We start from the raw sequence: 20,287 nt of genomic DNA, 5'->3' as shown, positions 1-20,287 counted from the left end.
ATTTATATTATATTATATTTTTGTTCAGTGTATGTTTTCAGTATATCATGTCAATACTGAATACAAATATAAACGCAACAATCAAAGATTTCACTGAGTTACAGTTCATATAAGGAAATCGGTCAACTGAAATGAATGAATTAGACCCTAATCTATGGATTTCACATGACTGGGCAGAGGGGCGCAGCCAATCAGAATGGGTTTTTCAACACAAAAAAGGCTTTAATACAGACAGAAATACTCCTGTTTCATCATTTGTCCGGGTGGCTGGTCTCAGACCATCCCACAGGGGAAGAAGCTAGATGTGGAGGTCCTGGTCTGGTGTGGTTACACCTGGTCTGAGGATGTGAAGCTGGATGTGGAGGTCTGGGCTGTGGTTACACCTGGTCTGTGAAGCTGGATGTGGAGGTCTTGGGCTGGCGTGGTTACACCTGGTCTGATGTGAAGCTGGATGTGGAGGTCCTGGGCTGGTCTGTGGTTACACCTGGTCTGAGGATGTGAAGCTAGATGTGGAGGTCCTGGTCTGGTGTGGTTACACCTGGTCTGAGGATGTGAAGCTGGATGTGGAGGTCCTGGGCTGGTGTGGTTACACCTGGTCTGAGGATGTGAAGCTGGATGTGGAGGTCCTGGGCTGGCGTGGTTACACCTGGTCTGTGGATGGATGAGACCTGGATGTGGAGGTCTGGGCTGGCGTGGTTACACCTGGTCTCTAAAATTACGTTGGAGGGTCGGCTGGATATGGTAGAGAAATTATCATGGTAAATTCTCTGGCAACATCTCTGGTGGACATTCTTGCATGTGGAGGTAATTGAGGATGTGAAGCATGTGGAGGTCCTGGGCTGGCCACCTCTGAGGATGTGAAGCTGGATGAGACATCTGTGGCATGTGTTGGACTGGCGTGGTTACACCTGGTCTGAGGATGTGAAGCTGGATGTTCCTGGGCTGGCGTGGTTACACCTGGTCTATTTATGTGGACCTGGGCTGGCGTGGTTAGGTCTGAGGATGTGAAGCTGGATGTGGAGGTCCTGGCCTGGCGTGGTTACACCTGGTCTGTGGATGTGAGACCAGTTGGACTGCCAACTTCTCTAAAATGACGTTGGAGGCGGCTTATGTTAGAGAAATTATCATTAAATTCTCTGGCAACATCTCTGGTGGACATTCTTGCATGTTAATTGCACGCTCCCTCAACTTGAGACATCTGTGGCATTGTTCATTTATTCATTTCACCTTTATTTAACCAGGTAGGCAAGTTGAGAACAAGTTCTCACATTGTGTTGTGTGACACAACTGCATATTTGAGTGGCCTTTTATTGCCCCAGCACAAGGTGCACCTGTGTAATGATCATGCTGTTTAATCAGCTTCTTGACATGCCACAGCTGTCAGGTGGATGGATAATATTGGCAAAGGAGAAATGCTCACTCACAAATTTGTGCATAACATTTGCGAGATATAAGCTATTTTGGGCGTATGGAAATTTCTGCCATCTTTTATTTCAGCTCATGAAACATGGGACCAACACTTCACATGTTCCTTTTATATTTTTTTGTTCAATAGACAGTATATTGTCAGTATATCATATCTTCTTTAATCCAAGATGAAATACAAAATGCAAACAGCAAAAATGTATTATTACATGAACAATCTGTACATACAACAACAATTTACATACGAAGGTGAATTCACCAATTTGTAAGTCGCTCTGGATAAGAGCGTCTGCTAAATGACTTAAATGTAATGTAATGTACAACAACAATTTAACATTTGCAGTACTCTCTGCAAACAATGTGTTTTGCTCGTGTCTCCCTATAATGTAATTAATTAATCGATATTTTTGTCAGTTTTCCCCAAAATTTGCCCCCCCCCATGCAACTTTATACTGCATAGTATTGCTTCTACTACAATTCATGCTTCATTGATCAAGTTTAAGGTTCGATTTCCCAGACACAGATTAACCGTAGTGCTGGACTAAAAACATACTCGATGGAGAATCTCTATTGAAATAGATGTTTTAGTCCTGTACGAGGCTTAGTCGATGTCCAGGGAAACTGGCCCCAAGCATCTTAGTCAACTTTTTATAAACATGATTTGGCACATACTGTAGACCATGAAGTGAGGTCCTGTATTGTCCCGCATCGCAATCTCTTAGATTTCATGTTGATCTAGGGAAATGGCTGCAAGGTTGTAGTTTTTTTTAAAGGCTACAACAATTGCAACATCTGTGGTGATAAAACAAAGATTTAACAACCCCATCAAAACAGATGATTAAAACTATAAAGGTCAATGATACAACTGTCTCCATAGAATACACTGACTTTCCACGCTAAAGTCAGTTTTAAAATGGTCACATATTTTTCCCCCTGTCTCTTCACGTCAGCGTCACTGGAAGACAAGTGTTTTCCAAATAGAGTCCCAGGACCAGGCCTCAGACCAGGGGAGTGGGTACAACCTCAGGCAGATTTGACCTTGCGTCTCTGGGTGACCCACAGCAGGATGGAGACCAGGACTGTGGAGGCCCCTAGAATCCCGAACACCTTGAGTATAGGGAACTCCCCCTGTCCAAAACAGAGACGGAGAACAACAATGTGACTCGGTGTTTACCATGGCACTTACATCACATTGGGGTTTTGTTTGAAAAGCTGTGAATTTCCCTCGGTAATTAACGCTCGTGCTGTCTTCAACAATCAGAGATTGGATATGAATGAATGTTGTCGAGGATAAAGCTAAAGCCATTGTCTTGACAGTAGTGATACATGGATGATGTGGTGTACTCACTGACCTCTCGGAGACACTTGTATCCATGGAAGTCGTCCACACAGAGACACTCAAAGAAGCCCGGACCGTACGCTGCACAGAGGGAGTTCTCAGGGCAGTTCAACGCTGTAGAGGATGGGGGGGGGGATACCTAGTCAGTTGTACAAAGGAATGCATTTAACTGAAATGTGTCTTCCGCATTTAACCCAACCCCTGTGCGGGTGCTGCCTTAATCAACATCCACGTCTTCGGCACCCGGGGAACAGTGGGTTAAACGCCTTGCCCAGAAGCAATGTTATAGTCTCTATGATACTTTATAAACAGATATTATGACAGTAATGCCAACTATAATATTGATGCCAGATCACTGTATTCAGAATCACAGCTGAATGGAAGCGGACATTTTAATTTCCCAAAGTGGGCAATCTGTAATTGGCACATACATTTTTGGACTTCTTCAATTAATGGCATATAGCACACTGATTATTGAAGAATATAACTTATAAATGCCTCATTGGCTTTGTTCAACTTTGGCCGTCATTAGAACAAAATATATGCTTTTTTTTATTCCAATTATAGTAAAACAAAGTAATTGCAAACAAACACTGTCTTGCCTCAAAATGTGGTTAAAACTATAATTTGATATCATGAACGGTCAGTCATTCCATCCATAGCTTTGTCTATGAATTTGAGAGTGGTTACATTTTCCCCAGCCCTATCCTTCTATTTAACAAAACAGTGGTGTTAATGTCTTTTCAACTACTAGGCTACTTCTTTATTAAACACAACAACAAGGATCATGCAGCAAAAAAAGGTTGACACGTGACTTACACAGATGTCCAGTCTGGTTGCAGATGTCCTTCTGTCCTTCACAGTGACGTGTGTCCCCTTTGACCTCCATTTTATTCCACGATGCATTGCCTCCTGGACAGGTCAGGTTGACGGGCAGAATCCTTACAGAAAGGGTATAGACTCATTAAAATGTTCTATTCTTATAAGGAACTGATTGGACATTAAAATGTGTGTGAATTCTATTGTAATGAGGAACTGATTGGACATTCAAATGTGTGAATTCTATTCTTATAAGGAACTGATTGGACATTCAAATATGTGTGAATTCTATTCTAATAGGGAACTGATTGGACATTCAAATATGTGCGAATTCTATTCTAATAGGGAACTGATTGGACATTCAAATATGTGTGAATTCTATTCTAATAGGGAACTGATTGGACATTCAAATATGTGTGAATTCTATTCTAATAGGGAACTGATTGGACATTCAAATGTGTGTGAATTCTATTCTAATGAGGAACTGATTGGACATTCAAATATGTGTGAATTCTATTCTAATAGGGAACTGATTGGACATTCAAATATGTGTGAATTCTATTCTAATAGGGAACTGATTGGACATTCAAATATGTGTGAATTCTATTCTAATGAGGAACTGATTGGACATTCAAATATGTGCGAATTCTATTCTAATGAGGGACTGATTGGACATTCAAATATGTGTGAATTCTATTCTAATAGGGAACTGATTGGACATTCAAATATGTGTGAATTCTATTCTAATAAGCAACTGATTGGACATTCAAATATGTGTGAATTCTATTCTAATAGGGAACTGATTGGACATTCAAATATGTGTGAATTCTATTCTAATAAGCAACTGATTGGACATTCAAATATGTGTGAATTCTATTCTAATAAGGAACTGATTGGACATTAAAATGTGCATTGCAAGGTTGGACTCAGCTCAGTGAGTTGTACTTACAGGTTATCCAACTGGATGAAGCCTTGAAACAGTGAATTGTTCAGTTGAACTATGGGGTTCAGTGAGATATCTCTGTAGAAGAACAGAGAAAGTACCACAGGCTCTATAAAAAATATGAACAAACTGATCAGGTTTGTAGCCTAAATGTAAACGGTCTGTTTAACATACATCATTGCAGCTGTTGATGCCTCTTGAAGGGCCTCGACATGACTTAGAGAACAGTTTGATAGGTCCAACCTGAGTGAGAAAACAGAGTGGGATAAATAACGTTTTTAGGGGAAATAGACAACATAATGTAACAATGGCAATGAGACATTGGCTACAAGACAAGTAATCAGTTTGTATATGTTACTAAACAGTTGTTACGTGTTATTATAGTTGTTGAATGTTTCTACATGTTATTACATCAAGTGAATAATCATTGAGTATTTTGTTCTATGGACAATTCACTGGTACTGCCAAGGGTTACAAAACAAAGCCTGGTGTTGCCAAAGCACAACTTCCTACGCGATGACGTAGTCAGCATTGCTGCTGTTTTCTTTTCGCAGCAGGCAGCAGCATCCGTCAACCAAGCCCGCAGACGCGGAGCAGAACTGGCCCAGATCGGTGCCGTTCTGCACTGTTCTGTTGCAGAGATGACATACCTGTTTGTTCAGCAGAAATTCACAACGCCTTTATCAACATCAACATCTTCACCAACTGATTAATAGTAAAAGTCATAATAATCAAGCTACAAATCTCTGTCAATGTAGCAGGCAGGCGAGCAGAAGACAGTTATTTATACCCCGTTTACATCGTAACGTATTTCATTACACCGTAGGTCATCTTCACGGAGTCCTGCACCGCTGCTGAACCGACACGTGTGTTGTTTGTAACGCAATATGGAGGAGAGTCTGTGTTTTTATTTATTTAACTATGCCAGTCAGTTAAGAACAAATTCTTATTTACAATGACAGCCTAGGAATAGTGGGTTAACTGCCTTGTTCAGGGGGGCAGAACAACATATTTGTACCTTTCTCAGCTCGGGGATATTTGATCCCCCAACCTTTCGGTTACTAGTTCGACACTGACCACTAGGCTCTCGGTCGCCCCCGTGTCTCGTCAGAGATCGCATTTCTTTTGGGAGATTGCAAAATATGACCTTTTCATTCAAGATATGATAAATATATTGTTTCAGGTGTTAATAAAACATGTTTTGTTTAGTTACATTTTCCTCAACTTGTTTCTCTAACTTTATAGCAAGTCAGGTTAGCTTGCACTGCAGAACAGTTGGCTAGCTTAAAGCTAGGCTAGGTCGAAGGTACCACTGTAGCTAGCTAAAAGCTAGGCTAGGTTGAAGGTACCACTGTAGCTAGCTAAAAGCTAGGCTAGTTTGAAGGTACCACTGTAGCTAGCTAAAAGCTAGGCTAGGTTGAAGGTACCACTGTAGCTAGCTAAAAGCTAGGCTAGGTTGAAGGTATCACTGTAGCTAGCTGAAAGCTAGGCTAGGTTGAAGGTACCACTGTAGCTAGCTGAAAGCTAGGCTAGGTTGAAGGTACCACTGTAGCTAGCTAAAAGCTAGGCTAGGTTGAAGGTACCACTGTAGCTAGCTAAAAGCTAGGCTAGGTTGAAGGTACCACTGCAGCTAGCTGAAAGCTAGGCTAGGTTGAAAGTACCACTGTAGCTAGCTAAAAGCTAGGCTACCACTGTAGCTAGCTTAAAGCTAGGCTAGGTTGAAAGTACCACTTAGCTAGCTAAAAGCTAGGCTGGTTTGAAGGGAAGGTACCACTGTAGCTAGCTAAAAGCTAGGTTGAAAATACCACTATAGCTAGCTAAAAGCTAGGCTAGGTTGAAAATACCACTGTAGCTAGCTAAAGGCTAGGCTAGGTTGAAAATACCACTGTACTGCTTGTGACCTCCATCTAATAATTATCATCAAAAACAAACACCATTACCATCACCAACTTAAACGTAAACGTAATGCAACAGTTGTATAATTAAATTGGCTTAACAGCCTATGTGTATTATTTAACATTACCAGTAGTGGTGTGTGGATAAAATCACTGGGGAAGCCCAGACAGAATATTTATTGATTTAGAAAAGGGCCAATTTTAGCTAGCTAGCTAGCCACCAGAGGACAATAACACAATGAGATGCAACAAGTTTCTGTCAATGACGAATGCTCTCGATGCGATGTGATAGGAGTGAAGCCAAACCCAAACTGGCTTCCCTTTACACTTTTATTTTGGTGTGCCAGGACCATGCACAGTTGAGCTCACTCACTTTAGCTCAACACTGATTGGCTATTTTATACTCTTTTTTTATCAAGGGAGGCGAAATACTCACTGGTTTCCCTTGCATTCAATTATCGGGGGAGGAAAACAATGTCATGCTTTTTTGGGTCAGACAGCATCGAATAGATGGCCTACAGAGACAGAGTGGCACTGTATCTCTCGCTTTCTTCAGTAAGAAACATAGAGAGAAGAAAGATTTTTTGGGGGGGGGGCCTGGCTTCACTTGGCATGCATGAATACACGTCACTGAACATAACTATTCATATAGTACTTATAGGAATTCGTCATGGTTTTAAAGGTGCTAGATATCCCATAAAGCCACCACCAAAACCACATATTTTCATCTAGTTCTTCTACTGAAGATTACGTAAAGTTTTTAAAATGTCAATGTGTATGGCATCCGCATCACAACGGAGCCTTCAACTGCAATGGGGCGTTGCGATTCCACTCCGTTGTGGACTTCCCCATTGAAATTCATGACATCCGGCATAACATGCTTATGTGTAATGTGAACAAGGCGTCGGATATCATTCATTTCAATGGGGTCGTCAAAAACGGAGTGGAATCACACCGTCCGCGTGTGGTTGAAGGATCTGTGTGCGAGATGGATGCCACTTTACGACATCTTCAGTCCAGCCAGAGTCCGTAGAAGAAGAGGAGGTTACCAAACCACAGAAGAAGATGAAAATATGTGGTTTTCGGTGTTGGCTTTATGGGATAGCTAGTAACTTGTAAACAATTAACCATTAATATAAGTACAATTTTAATAGTCATGTTAAATAATACACATTGGCTGTTAAGCCAATTTGATTATATGACTTTTGCCTCCCATTTTAGTTTATTGTGACCCTAATGTCGTTTGTTTTTTATGATAATTATTAGGTGGAGGTCGCTAGCTACAGTGGTATCTTGAACCTAGTCTAGCTAGTTTAGCTCTGCAGTGCAATCTAATTTGTCATGCTATAAAGTTAGAAAACAAGTTGAGGAAAAAGTAACTAAACAAACAAAAAAATATTATCACCGGAAACAATATATATATATATATATCCTGTCTTGAAAGAAAAGGTCATATTTTGCAATCTCCCAAACTAAATGCGATCTCTGACTAGAGACAGACTCTTCTCCATATTGCGGTTACAAACACCGCAGACGTCCATTCCCTAGTGGGACAAGATGACGTAGCGCCTAATGAAATATGTCAAGGTGTAAACGGGTCAATAACAACAATGAGTGTAGCATAGTAGTTACAATGTAACAATACAACGTAACACATCCGAGTGTATAAACAATGTAACAACTGAACTCTTGACCGTAGCAGCAGTTGCCATGTAAGAACATTCTTCTGAGTGTTGCCTACTAGCAGCAATTACAATGTAAATAACCGGTTATGGCGAGCTGCGCAGCATTCCTGTATAGCAGAGAGCTGAAGCAGACCACTTACCTGTAACTCAGTCAGTTGATAACTCCCATATAAATATAAATGAAAGATCAATAAGACCACTGCTGCATTCCGCTGGCTGGATCCAGCTGTCATTTTTGAACGCGATATTCATATGATCAATACAAGATAAACATGTGACTGACTGTAAGCTACTAAAATCACAGCCGCTTCCTTAATACACTCGCATGTCTCCTTGTTTCGTTTCCTTTGTATCATTGTCTGATCTCGACAAGACCTGGATTGGTTCAATCACAGTATGCTAACGTGGGGACATCCGGTATTGCTAGTTCTATTATCAGGTTATCCGTCTTTTCACATGAATTAATGATCGGTAAGACTGAGACGAGAAAAAAATAAGAAAACCCATCCGTGTGTGTTTGAAAGCAGACAGTGCTTCATAGCATTACAAATTGCCCGACCTTTTTGCAAAGCCCAGCCTATAAAGAGGATATCATATCCAAAATATTGTACAGCAATATGAAATGTGTTGCATTATTCATTAGCCATATTCCTTTGTTTCTTGCCTTCAAAACAAAGAAAATGGACAGGCCTACATGGACAAAATACCTCATTTCATTTTTTTTTACAATTTTATTTATAATAATTATGTTATTAAGAAAACATTTCAATTCATTTTGGACCATCCCCACACTCTGAAATATGCCATTACAGTAGAGGGGTCAGAAGACGATAATAAATCATTTACGTAAGTGATTTGAAGCTGTTGTTAGAAAACATAATATATAGCCTATGTTATATATGTCTTGCCTACAGACTAAAATACATGTATATTATTCGTGGAAATTCCTTTAAAAAATTGGCACATAGTTGTTTTGTAATGTTTAAAATAAATGTGGTCCCCTCTACCAGAAATGGTTTGGACCAGAGGACTGTTGCAACGCTTCTTGAAGAGCGATTTGATACATATTGGTTACATTATTACTTAACGGTTACAATGTAGTCCGTTTTCTTGGGATTTGTATCACATTTGGTCTGTTTCCTGAACTGCTTGCTCGCCAACTAATGACACCTATTTTGGATAACTTCAAGAAGCAGAAAGAGGCAAATGTAACACATGTTTGCCTGTTCCCCTCTCTCTCAATCATACCAGTGTGTTGTGAAAAACATTACCGTGAGCAACAATAGTGGAATCGGCGGTTCGCCTTCAAAATCAAAGTCCCCCATTGAAACTGACGCAAACGAATAAAAATAGTGGTGTCATACCACAATTGGACTAGATAATACTAAACACGCTTTGAATGTAGTTATATATTCAACAAAAGACAAATATTAGTTAATTTGACCAAAACAATGTAAAGTGTTGTTCCTTTGTTTCATGAGCTGAAATAAAAGATCCCAGAAGTGTTTTCTATGCAAAAAAAATATTATTTCTCTCAGATGTTGTGCACAAATGTGTTTACATCCCTGTTAATGAGCATTTCTCTTTTGCCAAGATAATCCATCCACCTGACAGGTGTGGCATGTCAAGAAGCCGATTAAACAGCATGATCATTACTGGCTTGTGTAGTTAAATAAAGGTAAGAAGCCGGATGTGGAGGTCCTGGGCTGGCGTGGTGACACGTGGTTTGCAGTTGCAAGGCCGGTTGGACGTACCCCCAAATTCTCTGAAACGACATTGGAGGCGGCTTATGGTAGAGAATTGAACATTCAATTCTCTGGCAACAGCTCTGGTGAACATTCCTGCATTCAGCATGCCAATTGCATGCTCCCTCAAAACTTGAGACATTAATGGCTGTGTGACAAAACTGCACATTTTAGTGTGGCCTTTTATTGTCCCTAGCACAAGGTGCACCTGTGTAAAAGTATTATTATTATGATTTATTTTATTTTTTATTTACCTTCATTTAACTAGGCAAGTCAGTTAAGGACAAATTCTTATTTACAATGACAACCTACACCTGCCAAACCTTGATCGTCTGAGACCAGCCACCCAGACAGCTGATGAATCTAAGAAGTATTTCTGTCTGTAATAAAGCCCTTTTGTGGGGAAAAACTCATTCTGATTGGCTAGGCCTGGCTCCCAAGTGGGTGGGTCTATGCCCTCCCAGTCCCACCCATGGCTGCGCCCCTGCCCAATCATGTGAAATCCATAGATTCGGGACTAATGATGTTTTCATCATATTTTTTTTACCTTTATTAATTTAACTAGGCAAGTCAGTTAAGAACAAATTCTTATTTACAATGATGGCCTACCCTGGCCAAACTCAACGACGCTGGGCCAATTGTGTGCTGCCCCATCGGACTCCCAATCGCGTCCGGTTGTGTTACACTGAGATGCTAGAGGCTGTGCCACTGAGGAGCCCCAATTGACTGATTTCCTTATATGAACTGGGTGGGAAACCGTGGGGTGTTGGATTGAGCGTGCAGAGATCGACACAGAGACAGGGAGGCTTTAGTCCGCAAAAATAACTTTACTAAGACAGAAATTAAAAATAACAAAGAAAATCACTTAGGTTTGGCTCAGTCCTTCTTCTCTACTGTGGCTTGGTGTCGGTCTCTCCCCATTCTCTCTCGTGGTGTGCCACCGTGCTCCTTTTCTTTTGGCCTCCACGGTTGGTTGGCACATTCCTCTAATTACCTCCCACTTAGAGCTGTCCATGTCGGGGTGCCCAGCTCACATATTCCCAGCAGAGGGAGCCAACATCGCCTCACGTACCTCCCCTCTATTACCAGGCCTCCTGGGATACCACAACTGTAAATCAGTAAAATCGCCTAAATTTTTCCATGTTGCGTCTATATTTTCGTTCAGTATAGTTTTATTAATCTAAATAAAATTAGGCGTGTTGAAAGGTGTAGCCTGGACTCTGACTTGCAGACTGAAATAGAACAGAAAAAAAATATTTTTCATCTGAGTTTTATTCATAAAGAAAATATATTTCACTGCCTGTAGATGTAAAAATGACTGTATGGATCAGTTGAACGTACAAACATTTCCAATAGCTACACTCACTGAACACTGGAGGGATTCTAGATCTTTCTGTGCATCAGGTTTGTTATACTGGGCCTCCAGTTTTATGCTTCTTGCATGAGTTGTTATTCAGGGAAACTATTTTGGATTTCTTAGCAGGTGGACCTTGAGAAGACCTACGGGGGAGCTTCGGTGGCCGGTTTGTTTTCTGCCATGTTTCCACCATGTTTCTGCCATGTTTCTACCATGTTTCTACCATGCTTCAGTCATGTTTCTACCATGTTTCTACCATGTTTCTAGAAGAAAAAGAAACGCACACCTATTAAGACGAGGTGCTGGCTCGCGGAGTAGAAACTTGAAAATAAAAATAAAAGAGAGCCGCACACTCTTGGAGCTCAGATGCAAAAATTTAATACCAACGTTTCGACAGCCAAGCTGTCTTCATCAGGGTATACCATGTTTCTGCCATGTTTCAGTCATGTTTCTGCCATGTTTCTGCCATGTTTCTACCATGTTTCAGTCATGTTTCTGCCATGTTTCTACCATGTTTATACTATGTTTCTACCATGTTTCTACCATGTTTCTACCATGTTTATACCATGTTTCTACCATGTTTCTACCATGTTTCTACCATGTTTCTACCATGTTTCTACCATGTTTCAGTCATGTTTATACCATGTTTCTACCATGTTTCTACCATGTTTCTACCATGTTTCTACCATGTTTCAGTCATGTTTCTACCATGTTTCTACCATGTTTATACCATGTTTATACCATGTTTCTACCATGTTTCTACCATGTTTCTACCATGTTTCTACCATGTTTATACCATGTTTATACCATGTTTCTACCATGTTTCTACCATGTTTCAGTCATGTTTCTGCCATGTTTCTACCATGTTTCTACCATGTTTCTACCATGTTTCTACCATGTTTCAGTCATGTTTATACCATGTTTCTACCATGTTTATACCATGTTTCTACCATGTTTATACTATGTTTCTACCATGTTTCAGTCATGTTTCTACCATGTTTCAGTCATGTTTCTATGGCTTGTGGCTGTGTCAATTGTTTTTTGATAGCTTCTTCTGGATTTTTATACAGAGGACTCTCACACAAACTACAATCAAAGGGTGCAATTTAGTTATACACTCATCTGATCTATGTTTTTAATATTTAAAGTATAACATTTGAGTATTTTTAAACATAGCCTCACTCACTGCTGTGCTTATTTGATTCTGACTTGATTTTGTAGGATACTGACGAGAATCTCTGTAAATGTCCTCTCATAAAGTCAAACCAGATTGGGATTTACAGGAAGGAAATTAGTTTATGAACTTTTGTCCATAGTACTGTGTTTTTTTTCAGTGCAATGGACCATGTCTTCGAGGGCCTGCTTCCTGATTTTTTTTCACTGAATGGTGATTTAGCGTTTTCCTCAAGTGCTTCTTTCCCAAAGACCTAGTTATCAGACACCAACAACATCCATGTTGTCTTGTCTTTCCTCTGGAATTAGAGTTCAATTTGTCTATTTGACTCTGTAACTCATGACCTTCACCAGTTACGTACGCTACCAAGAACTATGCAAATATCACAATGGATTTAATGTCATCTTGATTTGGTAGAGTTCAACAGTAAACTGAAAATGTATTTGCCCATCTCATCCTTACCTCTGTACTGTGACTTACAAAGTTCACTAGCCTGCCGTATTAAATGACAGTGTACAGACCCGTGTACAGACCCGTGTACAGACCCGTGTACAGACCCGTGTACAGACCCATGTACATACCTGTGTACAGACCCGTGTACAGACCCATGTACATACCCGTGTACAGACCTGTGTACAGACCCATGTACAGACCCATGTACATACCTGTGTACAGACCCATGTACATACCTGTGTACAGACCCGTGTACAGACCTGTGTACAGACCCATGTACATACCCGTGTACAGACCCATGTACAGACCCATGTACAGACCTGTGTACAGACCCATGTACAGACCCATGTACATACCTGTGTACAGACCCATGTACATACCTGTGTACAGACCCGTGTACAGACCTGTGTACAGACCCATGTACATACCCGTGTACAGACCCGTGTACAGACCCGTGTACAGACCCGTGTACAGACCCGTGTACATACCCGTGTACAGACCCGTGTACAGACCCATGTACATACCTGTGTACAGACCCATGTACATACCTGTGTACAGACCCGTGTACAGACCCATGTACATACCCGTGTACAGACCCATGTACATACCTGTGTACAGACCTCTAGATCTGTTTTAGTGGCCACTCCAGTAATTATTTTCCAACAGTGCTGCAATTTTGTCTTCATAGTGTCCCTATTAAAGACTTTCATACATGCTATGGATCCATCACTAGTACAGGTAATGTGTTGCTGGGAAACACTTCCCTCTCTTTCTATTGCATTCAGAAATTGCTCACCCGTGTGTCTGTGTTCCTCAGTCCAGCATAAATAACACAGGAATACAATATATTGGGTTTAGATGAAGTAGAAACGGCAATTTCATAAAGCCCCAAAAAAAATGGTTCACTTTAAGACGTGATTATACCACCCAGGGGGCGCAATTTTCACTAGCGATGTCATGTCCCTCCCAAATTCTGAAATTGCATTTTTGTCCTCCCCAGTTTTATCATTGTAATGTGATTCAAAAAACAGCAACGGTGTGCTTTAGGACCATGCGGATGCCTCAGAGTGGTCGGCTGGATTTAGGACCGAAGGCTGTCAGGCTGTGTGAAGGCAAAGCTTCTGGAAGGATGGCTGGACCAGCACAGAAGAGCATAGTTCAGTGTGCATGTGTTGCGCTCTTTCACCGTGTTGAAAAAGCAAGCAGAGCAGAAACTGGCTACTCTTTAGTTTACTGATGCACAGTACCAGACAAAGGTTTGGACACATCTACTGATTCCAGGGTTTTTCTTTATTTTTATTATGTTCTACATTGTAGTATTATAGTGACAACATCAAAATGATGAAATAACACTCATGGAATCATATAGTAACCAAAAAAGTGTTAAACAAATCCAAATATATTTTATATTTGAGATTCTTAAAAGTAGCCACCCTCTTGGTATTCTCTCAACCAGCTTCACCTGGAAGTTAATTTGTGGAAATTCTTTCCTTCTTAATGCGTTTGAGCCAATCAGGTGTGTTGTGACAAGGTAGGGCTGGTATACAGAATATAGGGGTGGGCAACTCTGTAGCTTGTGAGGTGTGGAAACACTTTGTTGCTTTTATGAATTTTGTCTTGCTGCTTTTTGTTCTATGTTGCTCTGTCTGTATGCTACGTCTTGCTTGTCCTATGTTGCTCTGTCTGTATGCTACGTCTTGCTTGTCCTATGTTGCTCTTTCTGTATGCTACGTCTTGCTTGTCCTATGTTGCTCTGTCTTGCTTGTTCTATGTTGCTATTGTCTATATTGTAATTGTTTTTAATAACCTGCCCAGGGACTGCGGTTGAAAATTAGCCGGCTGGCTAAAACCGGCACTTTTACTGAAACGTTGATTAATGTGCACTGTCCCTGTAAAAAAAAAAAAAAAAAAAAAAAAAAAAAAAAAAAAAAAAAAAAAACTCCAGTCCTCGACGGCCTGATTGGTGTCACACCTTTTTTCCATCGCTAGCAAACACAGCTGATTAATCAAATTGCATTCTAATCTGAAGATCATGATTAGGTGATTATTGGTGTGTTTGCTGGGGCTGGGGGTAAAATGGTGACACCAATCAAGCCCTCGAGGACTGGAATTGTCCACCCCTGCTTTAAGATGTGATGGTCAGTCAATACAGAACATTTAAAGAACTTTGAAAGTTTCTTCAAGTGCAGTCGCGAAAACCATCAAGCTCTATGATGAAACTGGCTCTCATGAGAACCGCCACAGATAAGGAATACCCAGAGTTAACTCTGCTGCAGAGGATAAGTTTATTACAGCTACCAGCCTCAAAAACTGCAGCCCAAATAAATCCTTCACAGAGTTCTAGTAACAGACACATCTCAGCATCAACTGTTCAGAGGAGACTGTGTGAATCAGACCTTCAGGGTCAATTTGCTGCAAAGAAACCACTACTAAAGGACACCAATAATAAGAAAAGACTTGTTTGGGGAAAAAAACACGAGCAATGGACATTAGACCGATGGAAATCTGTTCTTTGGTCTGATGAGTCCAAATTTGAGATTTTTGATTCCAACCGCCATGTCTTTATGAGATGCAGAGTGTATTTCCCACGTGAAGCATGGAGGAGGAGGTGTGATGGTGTGGAGGTGCTTTTCTGGTGACACTGTCAGTGATTTATTTAGAATTCAAGGCACACTTAACCAGCATGGCTACCACAGCATTCTTCAGCGATACGCCATCCCATCTGGTTTGTGCTTAGTGGGACTTTTTGTTTTTCAACAGGACATTGACCCAACACACCTCCAGGCTGTGTAAGGACTATTTGACCAAGAAGGAGAGTGATGGAGTGCTGCCTCAGATGACCTGGCCTCCACAATCACCCGACCTCAACCCAATGGAGATGGTTTGGGATGAGTCGGACCGCAGAGTGAAGGAAAAGCAGCCAACAAGTGCTCAGCATTATGTAGGAACACCTTCAAGACTATTAGAAAAGCATTCCTCATGAAGCTGGTTGAGAGAATTCCAAGAGTGTGCAAAGCAGTCATCAAGGCAAAGGGTGGCTACTTTGAGGAATCTAAAATCTAAAATCTATTTTTGATTTCTAAAACACTTTTTTGGTTACTACCTGATTCCATATGTGTTATTTCATAGTTCTAACGTCTTCACTATTATTCTACAATGTAGACAATAGTAACAAATGAAGCCTTTGAATGAGTAGGTGTGTCTTAAGCTTTTGGCTGGTACTGTATATTGGTAAAAGTCACCTTGTCTGAGAGCGATGTCCATGGTTATCAACACGTCACACCACAACAGCCCGTATTTAAAAAAAAAAAAATAATTTCTAAAATCCTCTATGGGAAAAATGAATGGTTGGAAAAACGATTGAAACAATTTCTTTGTTTTACCGCTAGGTTTTATGGGTATTATGACACTGTGGGGCTATATTAGTCTCAAAGGTGCAACAGTGCATGAGGATAGCTTTATTAGTCTCAAAGGTGCAACAGTGCATGAGGATAGCTTTATTAGTCTCAAAGGTGCAACAGTGCATGAGGATAGCTTTATTAGTCTCAAAGGTGCAACAGTGCATGAGGATAGCTTTATTAGTCTCAAAGGTGCAACAGTGCATGAGGATAGCTTTATTAGTCTCAAAGGTGCAACAGTGCATGAGGATAGCTTTATTAGTCTCAAAGGTGCAACAGTGCATGAGGATAGCTTTATTAGTCTCAAAGGTGCAACAGTGCATGAGGATAGCCTGGAAATAGCAGATTAAAACCCCATCAAAACATGTTGATGTACACTACATGGCCATAAGCATGCGGACACACCATTAAATTAGTGGATTCGGCTATTTCAGCCACACCTGTTTGTATTTATTTATTTAACCTTTAAAAATATTTATTTTACCTTTATTTATACGGGTTTCTCTCATTGAGATAACATCTCTTTTCCAAGAGAGACCTGGTCCAATAGCAGCAGGGGGAACAACGTTCCAGACAAAACAACTAACATACACGAACACAACATTAAACAAAACTATAGACACACATACAGTACAACAATTACATATTACATTAAAAACACAAACATCTTGAATGAAAACAGCTGTCCTAAAGACAATTACACTCTTCTATGATATATACATCGATCAAGTGTTTAAACTCCACCAACGAAACTAGATCGTCACATTTTAATATGTTCAGGAGAGAATTCCAGGACCACGGAGCTAAGTAACTAAAACTATTTCTACCATGACCTGTTCTAATTTTTGGTACTGTTAGAAGTAAATCAGAACGGGACCGTAATTGATATTTATTTATCAATCTGACTAAAAAAAGAACAGAGATAAAATGGCATTTTACCCAGTATGGGTATATAAATCAGTGTATACCAGTGTTTAAGCCTACGCAAGGTTAATGACGACCAGCCAACAGCGCTGTAGAGATCACAATGATGTGTTAGACGTTTCTGATTTGTAATGAACCTGAGCCTGCATATATATAACATCACTACAATCTAAAACCGACAGTAATGTACATCGTACCAGCTCCTTCCTGGCCTCCAGAGAACAACAAGCCTTATGCTGACAGGTGTATAAAATGAGCACACAGCCATGCAGTCTCCATAGACAAACATTGGCAGTAGAATGGCCAGTTCTGAAGAACTCAGAGACTTTCAACATGGCACCACCATCTCCCCAATAAGTCAGTTTGTCAAATTTCTGCCCTGCTAGAGTTTCCCCCGGTCAACTGTAAGAGCTTTTATTGTGAAGTGGAAATGTCTAGGAGTAACAACGGCTCAGACACAAAGTGGTAGGCCACACAAGCTCACAGAACGGGACTGCCGAGTGTGCTGTAGTTTGTAAAAAAAATCATCTGCACTCGGGTTCCAATACTCACCCGCACACAAGCCAAAGATCAGCGCAATGCCAAGCATCATCATGGAGTGGTGTAGAGCTTGCCATCATTGGACTCTGGACTAGTGGTATGCATTTTCTGAAGTGATGAATCACGCTTCACCATCTGGCAGTCCAACAGACGAATCTGGGTTTGGCGGATGCCAGGAGAACACTACCTGCACCAATGCACAGTGCCAACTGTAAAGTTTGGTGGAGGAGGAATAATGGTCTGGGGTTGTTTTTCATGGTTCAGGCCTCGTAGTTCCAGTGAATGGAAATCTTAACGCTACAGCATACAATGACATTCTAGACGATGCTGTGCTTCCAACTCTGTGGCAACAGTTTGGGGAAGGCCCCTTCCTGTTTCAGAATACCAAGGCCCCCATGCACAAAGCGAGGTCCATACAGAAAGGGTTTGTCGAGATTGGTGTGGAAGAATTTGACTGGCCTGCACAGAGCCCCGACCTCAACTCCATCTTTGGGATGAATTGGAAAGCAGACTGCGAGCCAGGCCTAATCGCCCCACATCAGTGCCCGACATCATTAATGCTCATGTGGCTGAATGGAAGCAAGTCCCCGCAGCAATGTTCCAACATCTAGTGGAAAGCCTTCCCAGAAGAGTGGAGGCTGTTATAGCAGAAATGTTCCAACATCTAGTGGAAAGCCTTCCCAGAAGAGTGGAGGCTGTTATAGCAGAAATGTTCCAACATCTAGTGGAAAGCCTTCCCAGAAGAGTGGAGGCTGTTATAGCAGAAATGTTCCAACATCTAGTGGAAAGCCTTCCCAGAAGAGTGGAGGCTGTTATAGCAGAAATGTTCCAACATCTAGTGGAAAGCCTTCCCAGAAGAGTGGAGGCTGTTATAGCAGCAATGTTCCAACATCTAGTGGAAAGGCTTCGCAGAAGAGTGGAGGCTGTTATAGCAGAAATGTTCCAACATCTAGTGGAAAGCCTTCCCAGAAGAGTGGAGGCTGTTATAGCAGAAATGTTCCAACATCTAGTGGAAAGCCTTCCCAGAAGAGTGGAGGCTGTTATAGCAGAAATGTTCCAACATCTAGTGGAAAGCCTTCCCAGAAGAGTGGAGGCTGTTATAGCAGAAATGTTCCAACATCTAGTGGAAAGCCTTCCCAGAAGAGTGGAGGCTGTTATGGCAGCAAAGGGGGGACCCAACTCCATATTAATGCCCATTATTTTGGAATGAGATACTTTTGGCCATATAGTGTGTGTCGATTGTGTGTATAAAATACACTTCTGGATAAACAGAATTCAGATTTTCTTCAAATTTCTGCAATGTTGCCAACTAGCTAGCTTACGGGAACCACTTTCATTCAATCAGAAATCTTGCTGCTGGGAGCCAGCAGACCATTCAAACCATTTTTGCAATACAAAATTCAACAGACCTCTAAGGGAGGCGTGACTTAATAGCGCAACTTCATAACGGAGGTATGGCAACGCGAGACGATTGAGTAGGCTGCCCCTCGTCATGCCCCCAATGCAATTCACATGCATCCACAGTGCAATTTCAACTGATTTGAACTTTTTGGAGGGGCAACTCAACTTTTATTAACTAATAATTGTATTTCGTTGAATTTATCCACATTCCAACCTGGTCTATTATTATCTAGTCCAATTATGGCATGTTTCCACTATTGTTATCCGTTTGTATCAGTTTCAATAGGGGACTTTTATTTTGAAGGCGAACTGCCGGTTCCACTACTGTTGTTCACAATAATACTGTTCACGACACACACGCCTCAGCCGTTTATACAATTTAGGGAAGTGACGAGGGTTGTCAGGAGCTAACTGCGCCTTTTCATCCAAAAAGTTCTAATGAGAAAGAACATGAATGGAATCGTCGGTACGAATTGAGAACGGATTGTTGTAACAGGGCCAACGGTAACGGTGAATGTTTTTGGAGCTCCACACACAATCGACGAATAAATATAATTTTTACAGCCAACAATGAATGTGCAATTACCTACATCTGCAACATGGCTGCTAGGAGAACGCTAGTGGGAAAAGTTTAGAGTACTGACGTGGGAGAAGTTGTCTAGTAATCCAGTTCAGTGCAGCAGAAATTGTTGGATAAGCAACATTTTCCCCCCATTTTTTTCTTCTATCGCCTCGGATTGAACAAACGAACGGAACACTGGACTACGGAGTCGATGCAGAGGAGTGCAAGACCACTTTCGCAATAGACTTTACCTTGTAGATTTGTGGTGCCCTTTTCATCCAAAATAGTGGTCCTCTCGTCCAGTGGTCCATCTGAAAATGCATTTCTCCATTCCCGAAACGGAGGTTCGTTCGGGAGAAAATGGATCAACTTATGTGGTGAGTTCCAGAAATGATTTGTTTGTCTGTTGCGACATAGTTATTTCACTGCAGATTCCTAGCATGTGAAATCCATTCCAGTGATTTTACTTTATTTATTTTAAATCACCCCAACCAGACTCTTGTAATATGACTTTAGAGGTTGGCCCAGGTCCGGTTACTAGTAAACAATTTGACAGGACTTTCACTGTCTGTCATAATACCTCACAAGGCAATGCCATTTTGTAATACAATGTAAGTTAACCCCTTA

General features: G+C 41.1%; 1 protein-coding gene across 2 annotated transcripts; it reads right to left on the bottom strand.

The window, feature by feature from the left end:
- Positions 1-1,563: 1,563 nt before the first annotated feature.
- LOC135506241 (all-trans retinoic acid-induced differentiation factor-like) lies at positions 1,564-20,049 on the bottom strand. Of its 2 annotated transcripts, none has more exons than XM_064925763.1 (7): positions 19,912-20,049; positions 5,040-5,176; positions 4,701-4,769; positions 4,533-4,604; positions 3,584-3,705; positions 2,778-2,878; positions 1,564-2,553 (listed from the first exon to the last, which is right to left on the bottom strand). In XM_064925763.1, exons 1-7 carry the CDS (start codon positions 19,981-19,983, stop codon positions 2,449-2,451), a joined length of 678 nt encoding a protein of 225 aa, XP_064781835.1. In that variant the 5' UTR covers positions 19,984-20,049; the 3' UTR covers positions 1,564-2,448. The 2 variants fall into 2 exon arrangements, with proteins under 2 accessions (XP_064781835.1, XP_064781833.1); XM_064925761.1 differs by lacking the exon at positions 19,912-20,049 and adding an exon at positions 8,247-8,634.
- Positions 20,050-20,287: the final 238 nt, after the last annotated feature.

The sequence above is a fragment of the Oncorhynchus masou genome, chromosome 19 (genome assembly GCF_036934945.1).
Source record: "Oncorhynchus masou masou isolate Uvic2021 chromosome 19, UVic_Omas_1.1, whole genome shotgun sequence".
NCBI classification, from domain to species: Eukaryota; Metazoa; Chordata; class Actinopteri; order Salmoniformes; family Salmonidae; genus Oncorhynchus; species Oncorhynchus masou.
The sequence above is the reverse complement of the archived record's forward strand: the minus strand, read 5'-3'. Positions and strand labels throughout refer to the sequence as shown.